This window comes from Mesocricetus auratus, unplaced genomic scaffold, assembly GCF_017639785.1.
Source record: "Mesocricetus auratus isolate SY011 unplaced genomic scaffold, BCM_Maur_2.0 Super-Scaffold_15014, whole genome shotgun sequence".
Taxonomy (NCBI): Eukaryota; Metazoa; Chordata; class Mammalia; order Rodentia; family Cricetidae; genus Mesocricetus; species Mesocricetus auratus.
Genome location: NW_024429186.1, coordinates 18,824,429 through 18,850,057, shown reverse-complemented (window position 1 = coordinate 18,850,057; position 25,629 = coordinate 18,824,429). Strand labels below are relative to the sequence as shown.

Here is a 25,629-nt window from a genome sequence, read left to right as displayed (position 1 = left end):
CAGTCACAGCGCAGACCCAACGTTCTCCCCCCCCCGCCCCCGTCACAGTGCAGACCCAACGTTCTCCCCCAGTCACAGCACAGACCCAACGTTCTCCCCCAGTCACAGCACAGACCCAACGTTCTCCCCCCCAGTCACAGCGCAGACCTAATGTTCTCCCCCCCAGTCACAGCGCAGACCCAACGTTCTCCCCCCTCAGTCACAGCGCAGACCCAACGTTCTCTCCCCTCAGTCACAGCACAGACCCAACGTTCTCCCCCAGTCACAGCGCAGACCCAATGTTCTCCCCGCAGTCACAGCGCAGACCCAACGTTCTCCCCCAGTCACAGCACAGACCCAACGTTCTCCCCCTCAGTCACAGCGCAGACCCAACGTTCTCCCCCCGTCACAGTGCAGACCCAACGTTCTCCCCCAGTCACAGCGCAGACCCAACGTTCTCCCCCAGTCACAGCGCAGACCCAACGTTCTCCCCCAGTCACAGTGCAGACCCAATGTTCTTCCCCCAGTCACAGCACAGACCCAACGTTCTCCCCCAGTCACAGCACAGACCCAACGTTCTCCCCCAGTCACAGCACAGACCCAACGTTCTCCCCCAGTCACAGCGCAGACCCAACGTTCTCCCCCAGTCACAGCGCAGACCCAACGTTCTCCCCCCCAGTCACAGCGCAGACCTAATGTTCTCCCCCCAGTCACAGCGCAGACCCAACGTTCTCCCCCTCAGTCACAGCGCAGACCCAACGTTCTCCCCCGCAGTCACAGCGCAGACCCAATGTTCTCCCCCAGTCACAGCGCAGACCCAACGTTGTCTGGTAGCAGGGCCCAAATTCTAATCCAAGACCCATGCTTTCAACATGGGATACCTGGCTAGAGGTTGAAAGTTGAGGTTAATAGCCATATTTAAATAACTATCATAAAGCATGATGCAAAGGCTTCTACGGTGGGAAACGACAAGCTTTCAAAGCGGTAGCCCAGCCAAGCACAGGACTTAGGGAGCTGGTGGTAGGGGAGGGGAAGACGGGGAGGGTTTAGAGTACTGGGACAGGTCGGAAGGCACATCACACCTGGTAAGGAGTTGGCAATAGCAAAGCTGAGGAGTAAAGAGTTCTAGGTTTAGCTAAGGACACATGTGACAGTGAGCCCCCAGAAATGTGCCATGTTGGAAGCGGCCTCTCAAGATGCCCGGTGCATCAGCTCCTCGGCAGCTTTCAAGTGGCTAACAGCTTCCATAGCCAAACACCAGATGAAGTGTCTGCTGTGCCTGTGAGGACCAGGTGGCCTGAGCCATATGTTTCAGTACACAGTAGAAGCAATACTTCCGAAGACTCATTTCTCTGAGCTCCGGAGGCCCTAGGACCCCGCCCCCAACACACACACACAGACACACACTCACACTCTGGGTGCACTCTTGACCATAGGATACAGCTAGGGTTGCCTGTACAGGGAGATGGCTAATACCACTCTCCTTTGCCTTTTTACTGCTTGCTGTAGTTTAAGGATAGGCCCGTGGTGAGCTGCTCTGGCTGAACTAGGTCTAGCTAAAGGGGGACCATGAGCTTAGCCGTAGACTTCAGTCAGCGCACGGGCAGTGATGGATTCGCAGTCTCACAGTGTGCTGCCAAACGCCCTCTTTCTTAGCACGTCCTGCAGGGCTCTCTCTTCTCCCCCTCCCCGTGCTCTGGGGAGCAGCTCTCACCTCTTTCTCCCCCACTTGCCAGTCCTTACCGTCCTTCTCCACCCGGGGGCTTTCAGGCCGTGACTAACTGGCCACCCTAAGCTGCTGTCCTGAGGTTTCGGCATCCGCTGGCTGCTACGGCTAGATTCCAGTGCCACAGCCGTGGAAGGTAGATGGTGACCTACTTGAAGGACAAGGAAGTGATGCCCCTGATGTCCCACAGTGAGAATAAGTTTTAACCCTGAGGCCGTTCCCTCGTCTTTCACTTCTGTCGCATGTCTGGGAAATGACAAGCTGGTGATTCTTGACGACAGTGCTCAGGTATTTGCTGTGGCTATGGGGACAGGCTTCATGGGTAAGACTTGTCCCCCAGTACTGACTAGATATGGAATATATTCCTTGTCTTTCTTATTGGCTTTTGTTGTTGGCATTTGTAAAATCTGCGCTGAGCTGATCCCTGACCGTGGGAATGTTCACAAGAGAGAAATGCCACCCGTGTCCTCCAGGCTCCCCTCAGTGCACATATTCTTTTCCTGTATATTAGAGGAAGGCCGTAGTGGAAAATGAGAACAATCATTTAAAATCCCCAAAGTGCCTTTATTAAGAGCAAGGCCAGGCACAAACAGCGCATTTGAGGTAAGAATACATCTGCATTATTTATGAAAGACTGTCCATCAAGCATAAAAGATGGATGCCGCCCGTTGTGGAGCCAGCCGCAGGCATGATGACAGTGTATCTCACATACTGACTGCAGGGGAGCTTGAGATGGACCGATTTATTGAAGCGTTACCGCACTGGCCGAGGAAGGATTAACAGGTCTGTAGCTGTTTACCCATGTTCTGCTTTTGTTGTTCTTATTGTTTGTTGGGGGGGGCTGAAGAGTGAGGGATCGATAGGGGGAAGAGAAGAACAGGGAAAGAGAAAGAAACGCAGTTACCTGAACTTCGAGGCTGCGCTAATCACGTGACTGAAAGTGCTGTCCCTGTGGCCTTTCCATGTGTGGACGCCTCTTATTTGCTGTCTCTGCCATTCTTCCTTGTAGCAAATAAAAGATGGTTTTGACAGGACGAAAAGAAACATACTAGAAGGTCACAGATCTCTGGCAGTTTGCTGGCTTATCTCTAGGGCCTAGCACAGTACTTAGCAGTGGCTTCCTCTACAAAGTGGATGAGAACTAGCCAGCCGCAGCCCTGTCCCAGCACCATCCCATCCAGTTAGGTATCTGTGCCCTTCAGCGAGTCATAAATGGCTGGGCGCAGCATTAAGGGTAGGCATTGCGAGAAAGACACACAGGTGTTGTGACCTTGCGTTCTCAGGGAGCTCATGGTCACAGTCAGACACCGTGTGTGTGGTCAGAAAGATACATGTCCCAGGTATGCACCGAGGGTCAAGCCATGAGGGTGGCATGCAGCCTGCCTAAGTGAAAACTCAGGGGCTACAGTGTTCTGTCCTTACATTCTATAAAAATAAGGTTAATCCTGCAAAAGGAGGGAGTCAAAAAAGGTCTGAAGAAAGCCGTGGAATCAAAGAAATTCCTGATAATTCAGACTTGAGGGTAAGGAGGGCCAGCCCAACTCTGTGTAGCTCTCTCTGCCCCCAGTTGCCCCCACTCGTGAAGGCCACTCTGTGTGACTCTCTGCTCCTGGGCTTCTGTCTGCCTTCTGCATCGGGGCTCTCCTGGTGCATCCCCCAGTAGAGGGTCTGGCTCCAGAGAAAGGTGCCGTGAGTTTAAAGCCGCCCCAGAGATGGATTCCCAGAGTGCCTCACCTGCCGGGGGTCTTGTCGGTCTCTGGGATGTGGTGTTTGGTTTCTTAATAGAGGAAGGGACTGAATCAGAGCTACTGTGTGGCCTGCTGTCATGGGAAACTTCTGAAAAGACAGCAGAAGTGCTGTCTGTGGGGTTGACTTTGAGGGAAGCCAGCGATCACTCAAGCTCAGGAATTATCGCCTGTCTTTGAAAGAGAGGGTTGCCGTGGAACTGCTCAGGTCCCTCCTCGAATCCCATCGCAGGCTCCGAGCTGAACAGTCAGTGGCCCAGGGCTGACATCATCAACGCCCATTCAGGTCCACAGGCACCTGAGGCCTCCCCTGTGGTGAGCCCTGGGGAAAGAGTGAGAACAGGCTACAGTCCCATTCTCAGGAATCTTGAGGGTGCATTGAGATACATAGATACACACTGTTCATGCAACACATGATAAGATGCATGCTCAGGGACATTTCCAGATAGGAGTCCTGGCAGCTGGAGAGCATGGGCTCAGCTGGGGGCCTGGGAAAGGCTCTGCGAGGAGTTTCTTCAGTTTGGTCCTTGAGAAGTGAGTGCTCAACCCAGTTTTGGGCAGAAGCTTGCAGAGAAATATAGCATTATAGTCAAGGAAAACTACTGTTTTCTATGTGCTGGGACTGTGGGGTGAGGATGTGGCATGGTCTCGCAGACTGGACTCCTGATATAGGGTTGCAGGGCAGGACTTGCTGGGGTGGACTGTGTCCCACCTGGACTGTGGAAAGACAAATCTGCGTCACAAGCCAATTGCCTGAGCCTTTGAATCTTATAAAACGTAATTTTTAAATTATAGATTACCACTTATATTATTCAGAAGGTACTTGAGGATATGTGGCATTTGCAAATGTCAGCAAAATCAGCTTAATCATTTAAAGGACACTAGCCAGACGGTCTGATTGCTAATGAACTACTGTTGTTGGTCACCCCACTTGCCTGCTTTGAAGAATGAGAAATACCTATGGCAACTCTCTCTCTCTCTCTCTCTCTCTCTCTCTCTCTCTCTCTCTCTCTCTCTCTCTCTCTCTCTCTCTCTCTCTCTCTCTCTCTCTCTCTCCTATCTTTTAATCACTGGTTCTTGTCCTTCCTAACTACCCAGTGCTGCTTGTTAATGTCACCTCTGGTCATCCCTGCGGCCAGGGAATGCCAACTGTTTACAGCCTCTGCTTCCTTCCCTGAGGGTCCCAGAGGCCATCTGTGAGCCTTGCTTCACCCTGCCACCAATGTACCAGATGCTCTTCATCGACGGCAAGCCTGCCGGTGCTGCGTCCTTAGCAGACCTCCTTTCTTCCTCCAGGCCACGATTCCAGACTGCCCACGCCACATCCCTTCCCTCTCATTGCTGGCACTTCTATTCACTTAGTTATTTCGTTATTTTAAGTGTATGAGTGTTTGCCTGAATGTATGTCTGTGCATCGCGTGTTTGCCTGGTGCCCGTGGAGACCAGAAGAGGGTGTCAGTTACCCTGGAACTGGAATTACAGACAGTTGTAAGCCTTCATGTGGTTGCTGGGAATCAAACTGGGGTCCCCTGGAGGAGCGGCTCTTAACTTTTGAGCCTTCTCTCCAGCCCCTCCTGGCACTTGTTCCCACCATGCAAAACCCTCAGATCTTACTAGGATCTCCCCTCTAGCCAGGCCTAATCCACTTCAGAAGGCAGCTTCATGCCTCCAACACTAGCTCTGTGTGTGTGTGTGTGTGTGTGTGTGTGTGTGTGTGTGTGTGTGTGTGTGTGTGTGTGTGTGTGTGTGTGTGTAAAACTTCAAGTGCCCCCCCCAGACACTCTTTTCTCTTCATCCTATGGCTTCCTGGAACCTGAGCTCCTTGCATATCCCACTCTTGGGATCATTGATGTCACCACTCCCTTGCTAGACTGTCTGTGAGCATGTGGGGACTCTGAGGAAATGGCCACTAGTTGATGTTGATACTTTTAAGTTTCCAGAGTTGAGACTAGGCTTACTGTCGTGGCACTGTGAGTAGTGTATCCTCCAGTCACCACAAATTGTGTTGTAAGCAGTTTGAACTGTAGATGAGCTCACGTGAAGCAATTCTGTTGAAATTACACACACACACATACACACCAAAGTATGTGTGTCTGCAACTTCAGTACAAATTGCAATACAGTATCAATCCCTGTATACTCATCTAATGAATGTCTTAAGGATTTCTGTGTTGACCCTAACTTTACAGTGTTCACTGACTTGTAACAGTGACCACAGCTTGTTGTGAAATGAGGTCAGAAGTTACATCTTAGTGTGCCCGATTTGGTGCTAGTGAGACACACCTCAATGCATTTCATCCCATGGTTACTGGAGACTCATCGCATCCAGAGTCTGCTGGTCAGCCTGCTGGCCAGATGTCAGCCAGATCCACCTTCCCCGTCAGTCTCCTCTGTGCCTCCTGGGCAGAGCTCTATACCCACGCCCCAGGTTTCTGAGTCATCAGCACCCAAAGGTGCTGCTTTTGTCCTTCACCCGTGAGCCCGTGCAGTCACTGTGTCCTGCATGCTGACCCGAGACCCACATTACAAACAGGAGCAGGTAGCATGCAACAGGCAGAGGATGTGACTAGAGGTTCTCCACTTTCCCACAGCTGTGACAAGATCTATCATTCAGCAGTCAGTAACTGGCCATGTGACTTAGCACTCCTAGGACCCCAAAACTATAGAGTTGGAGAGCCAGTATGCTTTAGGTACAACAAAAATGCCATTGGTAACTTTAAATTTATTTATTTTATTTCATGCGCATTGGTGTTTTGCCTGCATGTACATCTGTGTGAGGGTGTCAGGTCCCCCTGGGCCTAGAGTTACAGACAGTTATGAGCTGCCATGTGGGTGCTGGGAATTGAACCCAGGTACCCTGGAAAAGCAGTCAATGCTCCTACCCACTGAACCATCTATCCAGGCTCATTGGACACTTTAAAATTAATCTAGAACAGCTGTTCTTAACCTGTGGGTCATAACCTCTGAGAGCGAGAAGTTGTCCAATGATTCTTTCACAGGTGTCGTGTATCAGATATTTACAATTCATACAGTAGCAAAATTACAGATATGAAGTAGCAATGAAATAAGTATATGGTTGGGGAAACACAACATGAGGAACTGTATTAAAAGTCCCCAGCATTGGGAAGGTTGAGATCCACTGGTCTAGATGAAGATAACATGTTTCTGCCCTTGACAGAACAGAAAACCTTTCGAGTCTCTTCTGAGATGCCATTTATTTGCTTCTGAGGCAAAGGGCTCCCACTTTTCTGTAGTCGGGATTAAAAACAAATAAAATCAGAAAGCCTTGACCTCCCTCATCAAGTCTACTTTCTCCCCTCTCCGTTTTGGTTAAATTGTTGTTGTTTCTGCTGTTCTCAAGGATGGCACATAGCACTAGCAAATAATGGCCTTACTGTCAGTCTGATAGGCTCGGCTAAGACTGGTGGCTGGAAGATCTAATGAAACTCACAGGCGCTGTGCACGTGTCCTCTTCATCGCCTCTCTGCACACAGGTCCCGCCCACACGCCTCTGCCCAGCCAATGCTTAGGCTCCCACAGTTTCACAGGAGGCCAGCTGTAGCATGTCTCATAACCTCTTAAGTTCTGCCACACCAGCCACTCCCACTGAAATAACGTGGAAAGAGACAGACTGGAGAAATGCCCAAGAACCGAGAAAAGAACTCTCCAGTGCACCAAGTTGAGAGACTGAGAGATCTAGATCTAAGGAGCCAAAATGGCACGTGGAGAAAGGTCTTAAAAGGGTGTCTGAATGGGATCCTGCTTGTCAGCTGGGCTAGACTAGCACAGTCATTTACTCACATAAGCCTATCCTGTAGTGGGGACCAACTCGTAGCAAATTTATAGTCACAGGAGAATTAAAAGGCTGAACCTGCGAAGGGTTTGAAACAAGCCTGGTTGTTCCCCAGGCTGCTGCTGGAGATGGGAGAGGCACAAACTACAGAGTTGGAAGCAAAGGCCAGTCAGCTAGGCTTTTAGCCAGATCAGTCTGGATGCCAACCCCATAATGTTGCATCAACCCTTCTCTTCATCTCTAAGCTACTCTTCACAGACAGCCCTTCGGCTACCAAAGCTCCTACTCTCCAGAGCCCTGTTGATGTGCCCACTCTGTGAGCTTTCCTCAAGCCCTAGCTGTAAGCATCTGGGGAAGGGCAGGCTGCCACCTTTCTGTGATTTCCTTCCTTACCTGTTGGCCCATCTGATAAAGTAGGCTTACTCCTGGCTGCTTCTGGCAAACTCAGCTGCTGTTCCAGATCTACCCAGTACCTTGGGTCTCTGTGCATTCAAGGCCAACCAGGTCTACATAAAAATTCCAGGTCAGCCAGGACTACACAGTGAGACCCTGTCTAAAAAACAAAACAACAACAACAAAAACCATTATATCATGTAGTTTTACACTCAAGGTTGCTAACAAAATAAACCATATCTGCGACTGCAAACTGAGCAGACTTCTTTCTAATTGAGTCAAGCCGCTGAGCCTAAATGATCCCAGCAATAACTAGTGCTTTCACTCTCTCAGCTGAGGGGGGGGTGGGGAAGGGAGGCAGCAATTTGTCATGTGTGACTCATGTCCACCCTCTCACCTGGTGTTTTATAAATGCATTGTCTTAGCTGTCTCAAGTATCTACGCATGGGAGGGTGCCTTCCTCTATTTTGTAAAATGCCAAGCAATACCACTGTGATATATAAATAATGATAATTAGAAGACAGCCTCAAATAATTTGACATGCAGATTGAAGGGAAAAGTGGTACTTTTTTTTTCTTTAATACCCTAGAATTTGGATCAGACATGGCATTAAAGAAAAAAGCATATTGGATCAGACATGGATGGTTCAAACATTCTTGTGCCTGGGGTCAGACATCATAAGAGGGAAGCCAGGCTTGGAACATGTAGGGCATCTAAACTGGGTTAAAGCTGTAAAAACTCCTCCATGACTCCATGGCTATCAAAGACGATGATGAGTCTAGGAGTTAAAGACTCTTACAGTTGCAAGATCTTCCATTTTTCTGGTTCTTGGTGGCAAATATGAGATCGAGTATTTGCTTGGTAGAAAGAGCATAGGACCACAAATCCCAAAGACAGGGGGAGACTGTGGACAACTGTGTAAGCCACTCACTATCACAGAGCACACCCACATTTAGACACACTTGTTCCGGTGCCCTGTGTCACCCTAAAGCAGTTCTGATACTGTCTCCTCTTACAATGTCCACTTCCTGCTTCTGTCGGGAGAACTCATGGTTACCTACTGAGCAATCTCCAGTCCAGTCCACGACCCAAGCTCTTCTAGCTACGTCACCAATGAGGTATCCCCTTCAAGACCTCAGCAGCTCCCTAGTATTAGCTGATGAAAAAGACAGACTCTTAAATGGACCTCTGAGGTACTGTGGGGTATAGGCAGTCAACTCAAACAGTATAAGCAACAAGGTAAGCATAGATTGTGAGCTCTTTGCTTCAAGGTAGGGCTTGACATTAAGAGCTCAAGCCATACTTCAGTGTTCCAGCATCTCCAGTTGATGGACATGAGGGCTCCCAGCAACAAGACATCTCCATCTCCCCCAACACCTCCAGGTTGACTCATGCCTGAGTCACTAATAACCTGGCTTGGCATGTACAGAGCACAGATGCCCACATCTCTCCTCATGTAGACAAGTATACACACACACACACACACACACACACACGTCACTACACCCAGCACCCTGAAATGTGCCTCCTATGAGCTTTTCCAACCTACCCTTGACTGTATTGCTCTCCCCCGAGAATTCTTCCTTGCCATCGCTGTTTGTGGACACCAAGTCCGCAAAACCCAGCTAAAACACAGTTTTCTACAAAGCCTCTCCTTAGCCTGCCTCAGAAGTGAGTCATTCTGTCTTTATTGTGTCTCCTTCCTGCCAGGCCTGTGTCGCACACTGCTTCTCACTGTCAGTTAGCATCTCTGCTACGTCATACCTGCCTGTGGGCCTTTATGGCTTTGTTTTCTTGTGGTGCTGGCGATTAAACCCAGGGCACTGTACATGTTAGGAAAGTTTTCTACCACCGAGCTGCGTCTCCAGCACTCCTCTGTGGTTCTTAATGTGCACAAGACACTTTCCCATGTGTTAGCACAGCTGCTGTTCATCAGAAGCCAGTAAAGCAGGCAGGGCAAACACCTCAATCTCATGCCTCATGCCTGCAGCTCAGTTCTTCTTGCAGACCCACTATGCAGCAGGACTTGTCCTGGGAACCGAAGGTTCAAACATTGCATGGGTTGACTGCTTATCAGCCTGACGCAAGCTAGAGTCATCTGGGAAGAGGGAACCTCAGCTGAGAAAATGCCTCCACCAGTTTGGCCTGAAGGAAAGCCTGTGGGGCATTGTCTTCATTAACGATTGATGGGGTAGGGCCCAGCCCACTGCGGGTGGTGCCACCCTTAGGCAGGTGATCCTGGGGTGTATGAGAAAACAGGCTTCAGAAGCCACGGGAAACAAGCCAGTGAGCAGCAGTGTCCACTCATGTTCTCTTCCTGCCCTGACTCACCTCATGATGAACTGTAATCTATTAGATGAAATAAGCCCTCTCTTCCCCAAGTTAACTGGTCTTCATAGGAAATAGAAACGAAACTAGGACAAACATGAGTGTGAAGAATGGCCACCCTCCCTTGACAAATGAAGAAATTGAGACAGTAATGTCACACTGATACCTTTCTTAGTTCCCAGGACATGGAAGACCATAGCCACTCTGCACCTCTAGCTGCTGTCCCCCACCCGCAGTATTTTTCTTCCCACACTTAGCTGCAAACCTTACTCATCTTCCAGTTAGATCACAGTATCACCCTTTGGAGGGAGGCAACAGCTGACCACTAAGTCTAAAGCAGGCCACTTTTCTTCCTAGAGTACTCCAAGACTTCCTCACAGCACTTACCAAAGTTGCAATCATTTAGACTTCTATACAAGCGTGTTTGTTTAGCGGCTCTCCCCCACAATGTGCACTCCGAAAGGACAGGAATGATGATGTCTCTGTTGATTGATGTATATCCAGAGCTTGGTGCCGTGCCTAATCCAGAAGGGAACGCTGTTAGTCTGTCACCCTCAGGTCCATAGATGTATCTCAGTAGGGACTCCAAGTGAGCATCACATCAGACAGAAAGGACCTAGACAGTCTAATAGCCAAAAGTTCCCAAGTTCCCTGAGGACAAAGGACTGTTGACATATTTATATAGGATCTTGGGATCTTGGACTTCCCCATAGAGGAAGGAAACTTCCAAGAAGAGGGTAAGGGGCTTAATGTATGTTCACATGTGTTCTGGAATATGTGTCCCATGTTCTGATGGATACAGTTCTGGCTTTATGTTTAAAGAGGCTGACCTGATGACATCATTGTTTCATAACTGTGCTGCATATGCCCATTATTCCTGTTTCACCTGGATGGCTTTGTGGTCAGCACCTTCCCTTTTAGTGTCCTGTCATGCAAAGAAGCCCACTGGAGGGGTAAGGAAGCAGAAATACTACAGGGTTACAAGTAATAAGCGCAGTTACCATGTGCTCTTGGGAGCTCTTCCATAGCTTCAGCTAGAGAAATAGTATTCACATGGCTTAGTGGATGCCAGAACTCAAAAGTGTCTGAACCCACTGAGTGACTGCCACGCCTTCCCACACAGTGTCTGTGACTACCCCCTCCCCTCCCCCCAAAAAACCCAGAGTGACTGCCATGCCTTCCCACACAGTGTCTGTGACTACCCCCTCCCCTCCCCCCAAAAAACCCACTGAGTGACTGCCATGCCTTCCCACACAGTGTCTGTGACTACCCCCTTCCCCCCAAAAAAACCCACTGAGTGACTGCCATGCCTTCCCACACAGTGTCTGTGACTACCCCCTCCCCTCCCCCCAAAAAACCCACTGAGTGACTGCCATGCCTTCCCACACAGTGTCTGTGACTACCCCCTCCCCTCCCCCAAAAAACCCACTGAGTGACTGCCATGCCTTCCCACACAGTGTCTGTGACTACCCCCTCCCTCCCCCCAAAAACCCACTGAGTGACTGCCATGCCTTCCCACACAGTGTCTGTGACTACCCCCTCCCCTCCCCCCAAAAAACCCACTGAGTGACTGCCATGCCTTCCCACACAGTGTCTGTGACTACCCCCTCCCCTCCCCCCAAAAAACCCACTGAGTGACTGCCATGCCTTCCCACACAGTGTCTGTGACTACCCCCTTCCCCCAAAAAACCCACTGAGTGACTGCCATGCCTTCCCACACAGTGTCTGTGACTACCCCCTCCCTCCCCCCAAAAACCCACTGAGTGACTGCCATGCCTTCCCACACAGTGTCTGTGACTACCCCCTCCCCTCAAAAAAACCCACTGAGTGACTGCCATGCCTTCCCACACAGTGTCTGTGACTACCCCCTTCCCCCCAAAAAAACCCACTGGGTACTGAGAGCCTGCTGTTGATCGTTTGTCAGCTCCTAGGACATTAGCACTGTTTGCTATGCTTTTAGGATATGTATGTGTTTTGGGTAGACAGAGGAGTAAGGGACAATGGAACAAAAAAGCAGGGTTCCAGGATGATGTAGCAGTCCCTCAGGGTGGCTCTAATGTGTTAGGCCCAGCAGCCAGGAAGGAGATGCTCCCTCCCACCTTGACTCAGAGTAGAGACTAACTCTTCGTTCTAGAGCTCTCAGAATGAGGATGGTAGGGCTAGAAGAGTTTCCACTTTTCTATTCCTACCCTGTTAGGTTGGCACATCTTCATCATACGTAAAGCATAGCATGTGCTTCCCTTTCCTTCTCCAAGCAGGTGCCTATTACTGCAGCCATGTTGAAAGTATTCTGGGATGTTTTCATCCGGGGAATCTTGGAACTCCCAGCCAACTGTGTGTGAACGGTATTTGGTAGAGACAGACTCACACCCATTACCGTTCATCTTGTTCCCTCCGTGTGCCTTGTTAAACGCACAGGCTTTCACTTCATTCTTACATGCAGCCTCTCTTAGTTTCACAGGAGAAAATAACTTGGGGGAGACAGATATGGAGCATCCTTGCCTAGCCAGTGTTGCAAACAGCTCTGAAATCGCTTAGTATTCTTGTGGGTATGGTAAAGATAAAGAACTTCTTAGGATCTCCTGGATTCAGTCATGGCCTCCCTCTGTGTGTCTGCAGGGCCTGGACACCTTCAGAGTGAAGCAGAAATTCTTCTCCAGCAGCTGTGAGCCAGCAGCCTCCTTTCCAGTGCCCTATGACCTGCCCCCAGAGCTCTACGGGAGTAAAGGTGAGACACTGATGAGGGGACACAGGCCCGGGCCCGTACCGGAAGAGGGCCACCCGGGACGTGCCCCTGGGCTGCATGTGAGCCATTGGAAGCTCAGACTTGCAGAGGGGCTCGCTCTTCCCTCTCTGGAGCCAAGTGGTTCTCAGGCCGCTCGTTCTTAGAACCCATCTGCACTCAGTTACCAGGCATCATAAAGAGCCTTAGTTTATGTGAGCTTCGTGAATGTGTGTGTGTGTGTGTGTGTGTGTGTTTACTATAATGGATGCAAAACTAGAAAACGTTTAAATATGTATTGATCTATTGGTTTTAAAATAACAAATGACTGTATTATATTTTGTGGCCAGTTCCAAAACTAAAGGAAAAAATTAGTGAGGGAGGCGGTATCTCTTCATGTTTTCAAAAGCATCTCTATTGTGTAGCTTAAAAGCTGACTGCTGAACACTCTCAGCTGCTGTCACTCAGTCTGGTGTGATGTCAACCTTATACGCACCATCTACACACGCACATCAAAGTGAGAGTAGCATGATGGCATTATGCCACTAGGAAATAAATTTGATTCACAAACACACCCCAAGGAGAGGTCGGTCACCCACACTCTGAAACCTGCTGCACTGGACTCTGAATTCCTTAGAGGCCCTGACAAGTATACTTCCCAATAGGAAATCCATAGGACTGTCTACAGCAGTATTTCTCAACCTGTGGGTCATGACCCTCTCAAGGGTCCTTCATATCAGATATTTATATTACAATTCATAACAGTAGCAAAATTACAGTTATGAGGTAGCATCAAAATAACTTTATGGTTGGGATCACCACAGCATGAGGAACTAAAAGGGCCTCGGTATTAGGAAAGTTGAGAACCACTGTTCTACAGGGTAAGACATCCTCCTCCAGGCCAGGCATTGTCCCAGGTGACCATCTTCATAGGCTGTTGAGCAGCTTTTATCGCCCCAAGAATGTCAGTCTCTGTCGTGGGTTCAGGGCCATAGAAATGTACCATCAGGAATCACTTCTAACTTCAAATGACAAGAGCTTACTATGCAGTCATAACTGGCATACTCTGGAAAGTAGATGTCTCCGTGAGTGGCCAAGTTAGAATGTGCAAATGTGTTAAATGCGAACAGAGGAAACTTTCTGCCGGGACGGTTTGAATGACGTCACCCCATTAATAGTCCGCAATCCTCAGTTCCTCAACGGAGCCAGTGCTCCCTGTCTTCCCACAGCAGTGCCAACTGAATCTGGCAAATTCCCTGCCTTCAACCTCCCTTTGGGACTTTTGGTGAACCAAACTCCCCGTCTGGTGGCCCCATTTCTCAAGATTGTGTTGAGATATAGGGACAGAGACCAGTGTCCTCTGCCATTGTGCCATCCTCTAGCCTGCAGGTGACATTGCCTCTCTCTGTTTAAGAACATGACCATTCTGTTGAGCTTTCGGAGTTGGTATGTCATACAAATTCATCCTAGCAGCAAGGTTACATAGATCTTACCAGGATTTCACAGAATGTAACCACCTTAGCCTCCACAAAAATAAAATTTGAAAAAGGAAGCCATGATTCAAATTAACTTACTATGTGCCATCTGTCCAGCTTACTAAGGGCCCTTGGGCAGTTGGTTTTTAGGCCTGTGTCTCTGAAGACAAAATGGGGAGTGTCGGTGCCTCTTACAGGGCTCTGGAGAAGACTAACTGAGATGAAGTCCATCAAGTGCTTAGCACAGTCCCTAGTTCAGCTAGCAGTCCATAAACACTGGCTGGGTTTATCATAGCTGTCCTTATTGCAAGGTTTACTGTAGTCCCATGCACACTGGACAGTGAATTAGTGTCACCCCATCCCCTATCCCTCCTGAACAATGACTTTTCAGTCTATAGCTTTCGTAGGTAAGTCCCCTTTGCCTCTGGCTTTGTGCTACATTTCTCTTTCCTTTCTCTATTCTTTGGGTTTGTGTTCTCCTTTCTTTTAAGTCAAGTTATAGAGAAGAAGTACCCGGGATGGTTGCTTTGGGTCTTGCCTCCTAGGGTTTGACTCTAAGCCTTGCCCTCCCTAGCCGGGGCTGGATTCCAGCCCCATCCAGTAGTCCTTGTCTCCAGAGGAGTAGGAAAGCAAGAATGGGAGAGATCACAGAGCCAGAAAATATCCTCAAGTCCCTTCCCTTCTTCTAGTAGGAACAACTCCTAACAGCTCAAAAGTTTACCAGTGGTAGACATTATCCTAGACTGTAGAAAGTTAGGTCTCTTTACCAGTGGTAGACATTGTCCTAGACTATAGATAAAGTTAGGTCTCTTTACCAGTGGTAGACATTGTCCTAGACTATAGATAAAGTTAGGTCTCTTTACCAGTGGTAGGCATTGTCCTAGACTACAGAAAGTTAGCTCTCTTTTATTTGACCAGTGAACAAAATGCTTTATATAGTGCTTTGTTGAATTTTTTTGTTTCTTAGGCTTTTTCCTTGAAAGATACATATAAAAGAAATTGGAACATTATGTTTTATTAGTATTATTTTATCTTCTGCATTCCCTCAGCAGTGTGTAGAATAATGCCGGTAATTCGAATATTACCTTCCAAATACAACCAATGTTCTGTAAAGCTCTGTGACCCATACAGATGTGTTTTACTAAGGCCAAGGAAAATGAGTTGTTAAGACCATTTCAAAAGCACTTCATGTTTAAAAGTGATTTTTGAACCATGGTAACACATACAATGTCTCATTCCATTTTTTTTTTTAAATCAGAGGTCCACATAAAAAGCTTAGTGCAGGAGTTTCCCACTGTGGAAGCTCAGTCAGATATTATCTTGGAACAAAGAAAATGATCAGAGATAGTGACAAAAATTAACACTTAGGTCCTGGGGTGCCTTGCTTTCGGTGGTAGTTGGCAGTTCTCTACAGTTACATAATATTAAGAGCCTACTGTGTGCCAGCACAGTGCTTGAACTTTGGGTGAGACAGACAAGTGTGAATCCTCACCCTCATCAAGTTTAGGTTACTTGTGTGTTTAGACAAATCCATTTTACTAATAGGAATGGTATTTGTAAAACTATTCCCTCCTTCCCATGCTTAGAACCCAGGGCCAGCTTGTGTGGGGCAGGCACCCTGCTACTGAGCCATACACCCTGCTCTAGGTTTTTAAATCTTCATCCAAGTGTGTATTTTATGTTGAACTTCTTCTCCTATTCCTTCTCCCTTGTCACCCCTCCCCACTCCCATCAGTCCCCCTGTGTCCCTAGACTGCTTCGTTTCTCCCTGCATTTCTATGTAAAGGTTTTGTGTGAGTATATAAAAACCTAGGAGCCAAATGAAAGAAAGCATATTTGTCTTTCTGGGACTGGCTTGATTCTCTTGATATAATACCCTTTTCCTGCAGGCAGCATAACCTCATTGTTTGTAGCTGAACTGTTTTATATAAATGTAACGTTCTCTGTACCCATTCTTCTGTGCTTAACACCAGGTTGGTTCTGTAACTGAGTCTCTGTGGATAGCGTTACAGTGTCATGGTGTACTGGTCTCTCTGTGATGGGTTTTGGAATTCTTTGGGAAAATCACCCAGGAGTCTTCCAGTTGGGTCATATGGTAGATCTGTTTTTCAGTTTTTGAGACACTTCTGTATAGTCCATAGTACTGGGCTAGTTTACGTTCCCACCAGCATTGTAGAATGACAAGTGCTGGCAAGGATGTGTGTAAAAGGGAACCCGTGGTCTCATCAGACCCTTAAAGCATGGCATTTCCATTTGCCCAGTTTAAAGAGGATGTAGGACAGGTCACCATACCGTCTCTGCTATGCACTCCCTTTTTTAAAAAAATCAGATATTCTTTGAATCATATATTAAAAAAGCAAACTGTGCAAAGGTTAGAGGAAAGCCTGTCTCGGGCTGGAGGCATAGCTCAGCAGTTAAAGGCTAGGCTCACAACCGAAAATAGAAGAGAAAAGCCTGTCTCACTTTGACCTAACACGTGTTGAAAGCCAGAGCTGTGACTCGGTGCTTGAGTGTGTGTGTGAGACCCTGGGGCTGGATCCTCAGCGCTGGAAGGAACAAAGAAAAGAAAGAAGAAAGAGAAGCGAGCTTAGTGGGAAGAGGAAGCACACAGTGCATTCAAGAAGGAGACAAGCACACAGAGCTTCAAAGATCCTCAGAATATTCTAATAGTCGCTTTCCGTGAGAATTCCACATGTGAGTACACTGTATTCACGTCATTTCCGCCCCTCCAACTCTTCCCATGCCCCCCAACCCCTCTAAATTCATGATCCCTTGGATCCTAAGCTAGGACTGCCTTGAGGTCAGCTTGGAATTTAATCCAAATACACATTGCTAGTCCCCAGCGCAGACCCTCCAAGGTGAGCTTTCCAGGCTGCGACTGGACAGATCTTTATTCTAAAGCTGTCTAGGGAGGCTCTCGCCACCCAGGCTAGGGAACCAGCCACAGACACAGTGCCACCTGCTTTACTGCCTCCCACTTCGGCTCTAAGTTCCCTCGATGAGGCTTGCACATCAGGCTCACCTTTCTATCTACGGCACCTAGCAAAGTCCCTGGCATCTAGCCAGCACTCAAAAACTATGCCGAATGCACGTGTGAGGAGATTACAGGGCACGCTCTCTTTTGGGAGGTTTTTGGAGGATTTAAGAGGATTGTTTAAAACAGGTCTCCTCCAAGCCAGTGAGTATCAATGTGGATTTCCAGGAGTCGTTGATTGTAGATACAGCATGGCATGGCTCCCCTCTTCTCCCTGTGGCTGTTTTTCTGTCTCCCAGGTAGTGGCAGACCTGTCAGCCAGCATAGGAAATGATCCACCCAAGGATGCTGGCATTCTGTTGGCTTATAAGGCTGAGCTGCAAGGGATCCACCAACAGGGAGCTTCCCAGGTCCCTGCCTGGCGCAAATGTAACCCTGGTCTTGAAGTTTCTGGCTGGTTTGCGAGTCTGTGCATCACTGTGACGTGCTCACGGAAAGAATCAGTGTGGCCTCTGCCTTGGAAACAAAGCAGGGCCAGTTGTCACCCCACAGAGAAAGACATGGAAAGGATGTGTAGTAAGGGATCCAGCACAGAAGGTGATGTTTCCAGTGGAAGAGAGCAGAGGCACAGATAGAGTGGGAAGTCAGGCCCAAGGCCGTTGCCCGCCCCAGACCCTCCAACAGGCTTGGCGGCTTAACAAAAAGGGGTTTGGTTCCGGGCTCTCAAGGCCAGAGCAACAAGGATATTATGATAATTTGTTGCTGCCTTCAGAACTCCTTCAGATCCTTCAGTGTGTGGCTGTTGGAGTGCTTGCTCAGCACAGACTGTCCCCTGAGCTGCCATCACATCTGCTGAGAAGGGGGAGGTTCCCAAAGTCAGGTTTGCGGTGCTGGGTTACTGCCTGGCGGTCCTTACAATGGTGCGAATCTATTTACAATCAGCACCCTAGAAGTCCATCAGTCTGCAGCGCTTTCCGAGACAGTGATGGGGACTGGCTTTGAACACGAGATACATCTGCACCCTCTCCATCGCCTGGTTCTTTTGCAATGGTGTGACTCTAGCCATAGCATTGTGTTCTGAGTGATTTGTTGAAGTTCTCAGTTTTAATCTAGAACATCAGCGAGCCCAGGATATTAATGGTTAAAGCATTGAGCACACAAGTATGGAGACTGGGGTTTGAGTCCCCAGAGCCCACATAACTATCAGGTAACATGGTGGCTCACTCGTGATTCTAATGGTCAGAAGGTGGTGGGATTGCCACAGTAAGCTGGCCAATCAGCCTAGCTGTGTTGGCAAGCTCTCTGGGTTCAATTGAGAGTGCCTGCCTCAGTGAATAAGGTGGAGAATGACTGTGGAAGGCATCTAATGTCAACCTCAGGGTGTGCCTGTGTGTGTATGTGTGTGTGTGCCTGTGTGTGTGTGTGTGTGTGCCTATGTGTGTGCCTGTGCCTGTGTGTGTGTGCGCGCGCCTGTGTGTGTGCCTGTGTGTGTGTGTGTATGTATGTGTGTGCCTATGTATGTGCCTGTGTGTGTGTGTGCCTATGTGTGTGTGTGTTAAAAGGGAGGAGCTCCATTTAGTGAACATATCCTCATTGTGCTAGTAGGCTTCATGGGCATTCTTGCCAGGGTAGAGACCCAGGCCTGTTATTTGCGACATTGGTCTTGAGTCATTTATAGAGCTCTTGTCTTGCCGATCATTAAACTTTAATATAACAAAGACATTCTGTGCATGTGACCCAAGGCCTCTTGGTTAAATGTGAACAGCTGAGAGCAGAAATATACCAGCCGTTACTGTCCTTTTCTTCAGCTTCCTAAAAGAAGGGCTGGAGAGATGTTCAGTGGGTGAAATTTTCACTATGCAAGCTTGAGGACCTAAGTTCAGATCACAGCAACTACACACACACACACACACACACACACACACACACACACACACACACACACACACACACACACACAAAATGACTGGTGTGAGTGGTGGGATTCCTGGGGTTTGCTGGCTAGTCCATCTCACCCGGTAATGAGCTAAATTCAATAAGACCTTATCTCGGAAAATGAGGTGAAAAGTAACAATGAAGATGCCCAGAGTTAACCCCTCCCCTCTGCACAGCACGTGCACAGGAAAGGGTGTGCACATGCACACTAAGGGGGGAGGGGGAGGGGGCAGGTAGCCGCTGTGTGTTAGGTCTTTGTTACGTGCCAGGTGTTGTGTCTTACTTGCTACTTGGCCTCATCCAGCTTTCTCCTGACCTGTCCCCCATGCCCATCTACTCATCAGTTCTAACGTGAACCTTTACAGAAGCCATTGTCTGCAGGCCGCATCATCTGCGGCTGATTCAGAAAATACTCTCACAACTTGGAGACCTGAGCACCAAATGCTTTGATGTCAGTAGATACCCAAGTAAATGTGATGTGATGTGCTTTCTCCCCAGATCGGCCATGGATTTGGAACATTCCTTATGTCAAAGCACCTGATACACACGGGAACATGTGGGTGCCTTCCTGAGACAGAGCTCTGTGAAGCTTGAGTATAAGGCATTGAATGTTCTAGTTTGTCGTAAATGTTCAGCTCCCTTAAAATCTTCCTATTTGCACTCGTACCAGACTCTTTACAGAAGTCAGCTTTGGTTATGTGTCTGATGGTCACTGTCAACATTCTCACTAAGAAGTGTTATTTTCTTAATTCACTTTTATATGTTCTTGAAATCAAGCCATTAAACTCCGTAGTGTTCAAACATGTGTATGTGACTGGAATGAAATTGCCAATCTCCAGCAAGCATGAAAAAAACAGGCATGGTGGCAGTGCACTTGTAACCCCAGTGTGGGTATTGGGATCCCTGAGTTTCACTGGCTAGACAGCGTAGCCCAGATGTTGAGCTCGAGGTTCAGCGATGGTGCCAGCTTGACTTTGTGTTGGATGTTTCCACTGTCCATGTCCTATAGTGTGATGTTTTACTCTTTTGGCTATTTAGTCTTGCTCCCAAATAAATCACACACGGAAGCTTAGTCTTGCTTACAAACACCCGGCCTTAGCTTGGCTTGTTTCTTGCCAACTTTTCTTAAATTATTCCATCCACCTTTTGCCTCTGGGCCTTTTCCTTTTCTTCCTCCCGTATATCTTCCTTTCACTCTTACTCCATGGCTGGCTGTGTAGCTGGGTGGCTGGGTGGCTGGGTGGCTGGGTGGCTGGCCCCCGGCGTCCTCCTTGTTCTTGCTCCTTCCAGTCCTCCGGTCTCCCTCTATTTATTCTCTTTGCCTGCCTGCCCCGCCTACCCTGGCTCCTGCCTCAGTATTGGCCATTCAGCTCTCCATTAGGATCATCAGGTGTTAGACAAAGAATCAGCTTCACAGAGTTAAGCAAATACAGCATAAACAAAAACATCAAGACCTTAAAATAACATTCTACATCAATGTCCAGAGATGCTCTTCCTTCACCTGCTCAGGGAAGGAGCAAGGTCATTTGTTCTCTCCACCCTGACAACTTTCAATCTTCCCGGATCCCAGGAACCAACCTGCTGTGGAAGGAAGCTAGGGAAACCTCTGCACTGGCAGTGGAAGCCAACATAGTGTGCCAGCCCTGATCCGAGATACCGAAGGTCCCTGTGCGTTGGTCCTCCAGCTGCAAGACTTGATTGAGTGGTGGTGGCGCAGCTGCATATGCACCTGGAAGGTGCCCATGGTGCTTGGGGTCACACATCACAGCATGCACAGGCTGAGAAAGGTGTGAGGCTCTTCTGCCACACCCGCAGCTAATCATCATGGTCCTCAAGTTCCTGACTTGCTTTGTCTGCTTGTCATAGGTGGGTCCCCTGGTCACACGCCTAGACCACTGGATCCCTGAAGACCCACCTAACAGAGGTTCTATAGAGTGGCCTGGGAGAAACCACAGTGGTAACATCAGAGACCATCTGCACACAAGAGGTTTGCAATGTCTGCAAAGCTGTGCCACTCTCACAAACGTGGGCTCTGCAAGGAGCAGGTCTGAGCCAGCCCAGTCAGGTAGCATTGACCCTACGTGCTTTTCTAGACACAGTTGCTAGCACACATAGGAAGTAATGCCCCAAGAATAAGTGAGAACACATGGGTTACCAAAACTGATCGCCTTTACCTGCGTGCATGCTTGCGTGGGCTTTTTTTTTTTTTTTTCTTCACGGAAGTAGCTAGTTTACTCAAAGTGCTCCCAAGATGCACCGCAGACCATGCTGCTAGGGTTCCCGAGGAAATTGTGCCTCATTCATGGTCCTGGCTCCGCTTCCCCAGCCAAAGCTGCCCTTCTGCCTGTGTGGAGCATAGTGACCCATCTGTCCTTTGTTCCCACCTCCTCCCACTCTCTGAGGTCTCTCGGGAGTCCTCTATGGTGACCTTTTCCCTAATGCCGAGCGCCTGGCACAGTGTAAAACAGCCAACTTCTGCTTCTCTGTAACTGCCAACACAGACTGGTCGCGGAGTTTCCCAATGTGAACGGGCAAGGAACTGTGTTTTTCCACATGACAGAAGCAGGTCGTGTTTCCTGAGGTTCCCTCTGTTTCCCATGCTTAGTCACTGTAACCTCATTCTACAGATGAGGAAGCTAAGCTTCAAGGGAGTTGAAGCAGGGTGTCCCACATGATGCAATGGACACCTTGTCACACAGGGCAAGCTCCAGTTTCCTGTTCTGCAGTTGATGTTAGATTTAACAGAAATTTTCATCTTATATGGCTGTCAAGTGAATATGGTTTATTAATACGACTTGATATGTCATGTCTTTTTTTTCTTCACAAAATGTTGGTTTTCTAGGCTAATGGTACTCTTGGTATGAAACCATTTCTGAATGATCTAGGTGTTTTGTTTATTTTCATGCGTCTGTGTGAGTCTAAGTCACGTGTACAGGTGAGTGTGGAGGTCAGAAGAGGGCACTGGACCCTTAGGAGGTGGGGTCACAGGTGACTGAGCTGCCTGACATGGCTGGGAACCGAACCCCAGTCCTCTACAGCAAGCCATGCTTCTAATCCCTGAAGCATCTCTCTAGACGTTTTCTAATTCACATTTGGGAAGGACATTTGACTTTATCTCATTACCAGAGAATTACAGCTGTAGTCCCTTAAGAATTCAAGAAGGAACTTGAGAACACGTGCCTTTGACTGAGGAATACCTCAAAATGAAAGTTTACATGGGCATTCTTTATATTTATAGAGCAGCAGTTATATTGATAGATTGATAAGAATTGCAAAATGATAAAAGTCTACATAAGAACTCACTGACAGGAATAATATAGCCTAACTGTAGTACTAGGATGAATCTAAAGTTATATTGATTATATACTAAAAGCATGGTATACATAGGTCAGATCCAATTATAATAAAATGTTGGAAATTATAATAGCTTTCTTGTTTCAAGTAAGAGTCTCAGATGAGAGTATTGCATACTGATTTTTTCTTTTAAGTAAGGCTTTATTGTGCATTACAGGGAGCTATACTTAGCTACCATTTCTCTTTATATTTCTGTCAACTAGTAAGTTATGACTTACATGCGTTGCTCATATAAGATTCCTGGGAAATGCCTGTAGTGACCCAGCATGGAGAAGGTAGTCATCCATGAGCACAGGTATACCCACTGGTCCCTGAGCATTAGCATCTACTGAGTGACTTCTAGGAACTGTTGCCTGTATCTCATCCAGTCTTCCTAATGATCCTATCAATGAGGCTCTATGATTCTCATTTGTTGGCAAAAAAAAAAAAACTAAGATTATGCATCTAAAATCACATAGCTGGGATTTGAACCCATACAGTGTAGTTTCCGTGCCCTGTTCTGTGGCCAGGCAGCAACTGTGGCGGTGTTCCATGTTCCAGCCAGGGACAGGCTTTGTATACATGAGATGTAACTCTAGATACAAAACCTGGGTGCTTTCCCATCCACTGTAATAACAAATTATGGTTGGCATGGCAGAATCAGCTCGCAGCACATAAACCCAAACACTAAATGCCACATTAGTATGCAGGCCTGGGTGGTTGAATAATTTAAGCCAGCCCAGCTTCCTGCCGAGCGAGCAGGTTCTCCTCAGGTTAGAGTGCGTGGAGAGCTGAAAGCTTCACTGTTGAGGGTGTTCTGTTATATTCTCTGACTGACGCCTGCTGTTTCTACTGACTTTCTAGACCAAAGGACAAGGTAGGAAAATTTAGACCAGATGTCAGATGCTTGGAGAGAGAGCAAGAGGCAGCCCAGGAAATTAGATACGGGTGCTAGCAAACTCGGCAGCATGCAAACGGGACTGAAAACTTTCTAAGTCCCAACGCAATCCGAACCCTGCACTTTACAGAGTGTGAAGCAGTCTGTCTCTAAGCAGACCCCGACTAATGCGTGAAAGCAGCTCTTCTCTTTAGACAGTGAGACGCTCCATTGAAACCAGTCTGGCATAGCACGAGTGTCTACTGTTCTCCTTGAAGCAAGGTTTTCAAGAAGCTCTTGTGGGAGACATTTGGGTCAAATTGCTTTTCCAGGACTCACAAGTAGGAAAATGCTCAGGATAAAACGGCAGAGGAGAAATGGTGACCATAAAGGCATTTGGTGTGGGTCAGTTTGATCTTAGGTGACTCTACAGATCTCCACACTGTGGCACAGGTAAGATTCTCTTCAGTGCTTGAGAGGAACACATAAGGTTCAAGGTCATCCAGCTAGCTAGTGAGCAAGAGCTGGGCCTCATCTCTGGTGCTGGGTCTGCCCTGACCAAGCCAGCATGTGTCCCCTTCTGTGCCCAAGGACACGGATGATGTCATGGTATGTGTCTTGCTTGGCTGTCTGTTCTTAGGTTTAGAAATTATCATGACAACTGAATGCTGATTGTGTTCAGATAATTGACTTTGCTATAATTTAGAAGCCTTTATAATCATCTGCCATCCTGTAACCTTTTTTCAATATTTTAATGAAAGGCTGCCTTAGTCAGGAGCCTTCCACAGTTACAGAAATGCGGTTAATTAGTCGCAGTCATTAGGGAAGACTTTGAGGGAGCTGGAGCCGGGGGATCCACAATGCAATGAAGACTATCCAGGTCTCGGCTCTGCTGTCTAGACTCTGACCATCATTCTCACACACACACACTCTCTCCATCCACCTGGAAGCTGAAATCACCCCAGATTTCTGGTCCTTCAGCTAGCCACTCCAGAGAAAAACTGCTTCCCAGACCGATGTAGCCAGAGGCCCCGGTGGCCCAATGGGCTACCTTGAGCCACAAGTACATTCTATAAATTGCAGATGCATGCAACCTGGACCACAAGGTGACCATGGTAGGGAGAGAAGGAGCCTGAGAAATTGCCAGAGATAAGTGGAAAACGGTATCGATTCCATCAAGAAGTACATCTGGGAGAAGTATTAGCACTGTGCTGAAGGGACCTTTTTATGTCTGCTCCGAGTATACACAAGCTTACTGATGTATTCAAAAGTCCAAGTTCCTGAAAAATAAGCTGAGTAAATAAATGAGCCCTGTATAATCTGGATGTTCTAGAACTAATTTTTCAAACTGAGGGTCACAGCCCATGGTGGATCATGAAATTCCTCTTAGTAGGTCACAGCCAGTACTTTTGGATGAGATGTCTTTTTTTAAAAAAGGGTGCTTAGTTTGGTTGTTTTGGGGTTTTTTGTTTGTTTATATACCTGAGTGTTTTGGGGATTCCCATGTAAAGTGCATTTTTTTCTAGGAGTGCTGGTTCACCCACTCTGAATTGATAGTCATCTCGTTTAAGGCTTGAGAGAATTGACACCTGGAGGTAACAGCCTCGAGGCACTGGAGACTGTCTTGTCTAGCTCTGTCCCTCCAAGCTGTGAGAGCTTATGCAAGTCCGCTAATGCCTGCATCTTGTTCTCATCTGTAAAGTAAGGCTAAGACCTGGAGGATTATAAGGATGGATGGTACCCTGAGCACTACAAGAACTCCATCAAAGCTGTAAGGATTCTGTCCATGTCAACGGTAACCAAGCCTGGACCAGGCAGCCCCTGGAGCCCTGAGAACTTCACAACCAGCACAGAAAAGGGAACCCAGGCCCCCTGGAAACCAGCACTCTTCCACATCACCGCTCCCAGACCTCTGCTTGCTTCTAGAGAATGGGTAGACTGAAGAGTCTCAGCTGGGTGGACCCAGAAGCTTTGGAACCCCCAAGTGGGGGCTTTGTTCATGGGAAGTCTTGCCTCCAGGCTCAGCCTGAGACTCTGCTGAGGTCAGCATGGGACAAGAGGCAGTATGAGTAGATGGTTAGAGAAGGAGGAGAAAATAGAGGTGAGGGTCTAAGTATGTAAAGAGAGACAGGTTCAAAGCAAATGGATTGGAAATGATAGTATGCAAATGTCAGGCAGAAGAAGGCTGTTGTGAGCGGATTGGTATCACATATAGGCCTCTGCAAAGCAGATGGTAATGTAGCAGACATTTCACACAAACAAAACGCCACTATGTGAGAGGCTATAGTGATAATGTTATGTGTTTCCTTACAGCTTCAAAATGCTTGAAACAACACAAGGGTAGCTGGTA

General features: G+C 47.9%; 1 protein-coding gene across 2 annotated transcripts in view; it reads left to right on the top strand.

Moving 5' to 3' along the window:
- The window catches only part of Tdp1 (tyrosyl-DNA phosphodiesterase 1), a 74,325-nt gene extending 54,455 nt beyond the window's left edge, over nt 1-19,870 (top strand). For both annotated transcript variants that reach the window (XM_040742637.1, XM_040742639.1), the window contains 2 exons: nt 12,583-12,691; nt 19,568-19,870. In XM_040742637.1, coding sequence (XP_040598571.1) covers nt 12,583-12,691; nt 19,568-19,641 — 183 coding nt within the window. In that variant the 3' untranslated portion in view covers nt 19,642-19,870. The remainder of the gene's footprint in view (nt 1-12,582; nt 12,692-19,567) is intronic.
- The last annotated feature ends 5,759 nt before the right edge of the window (nt 19,871-25,629 follow it).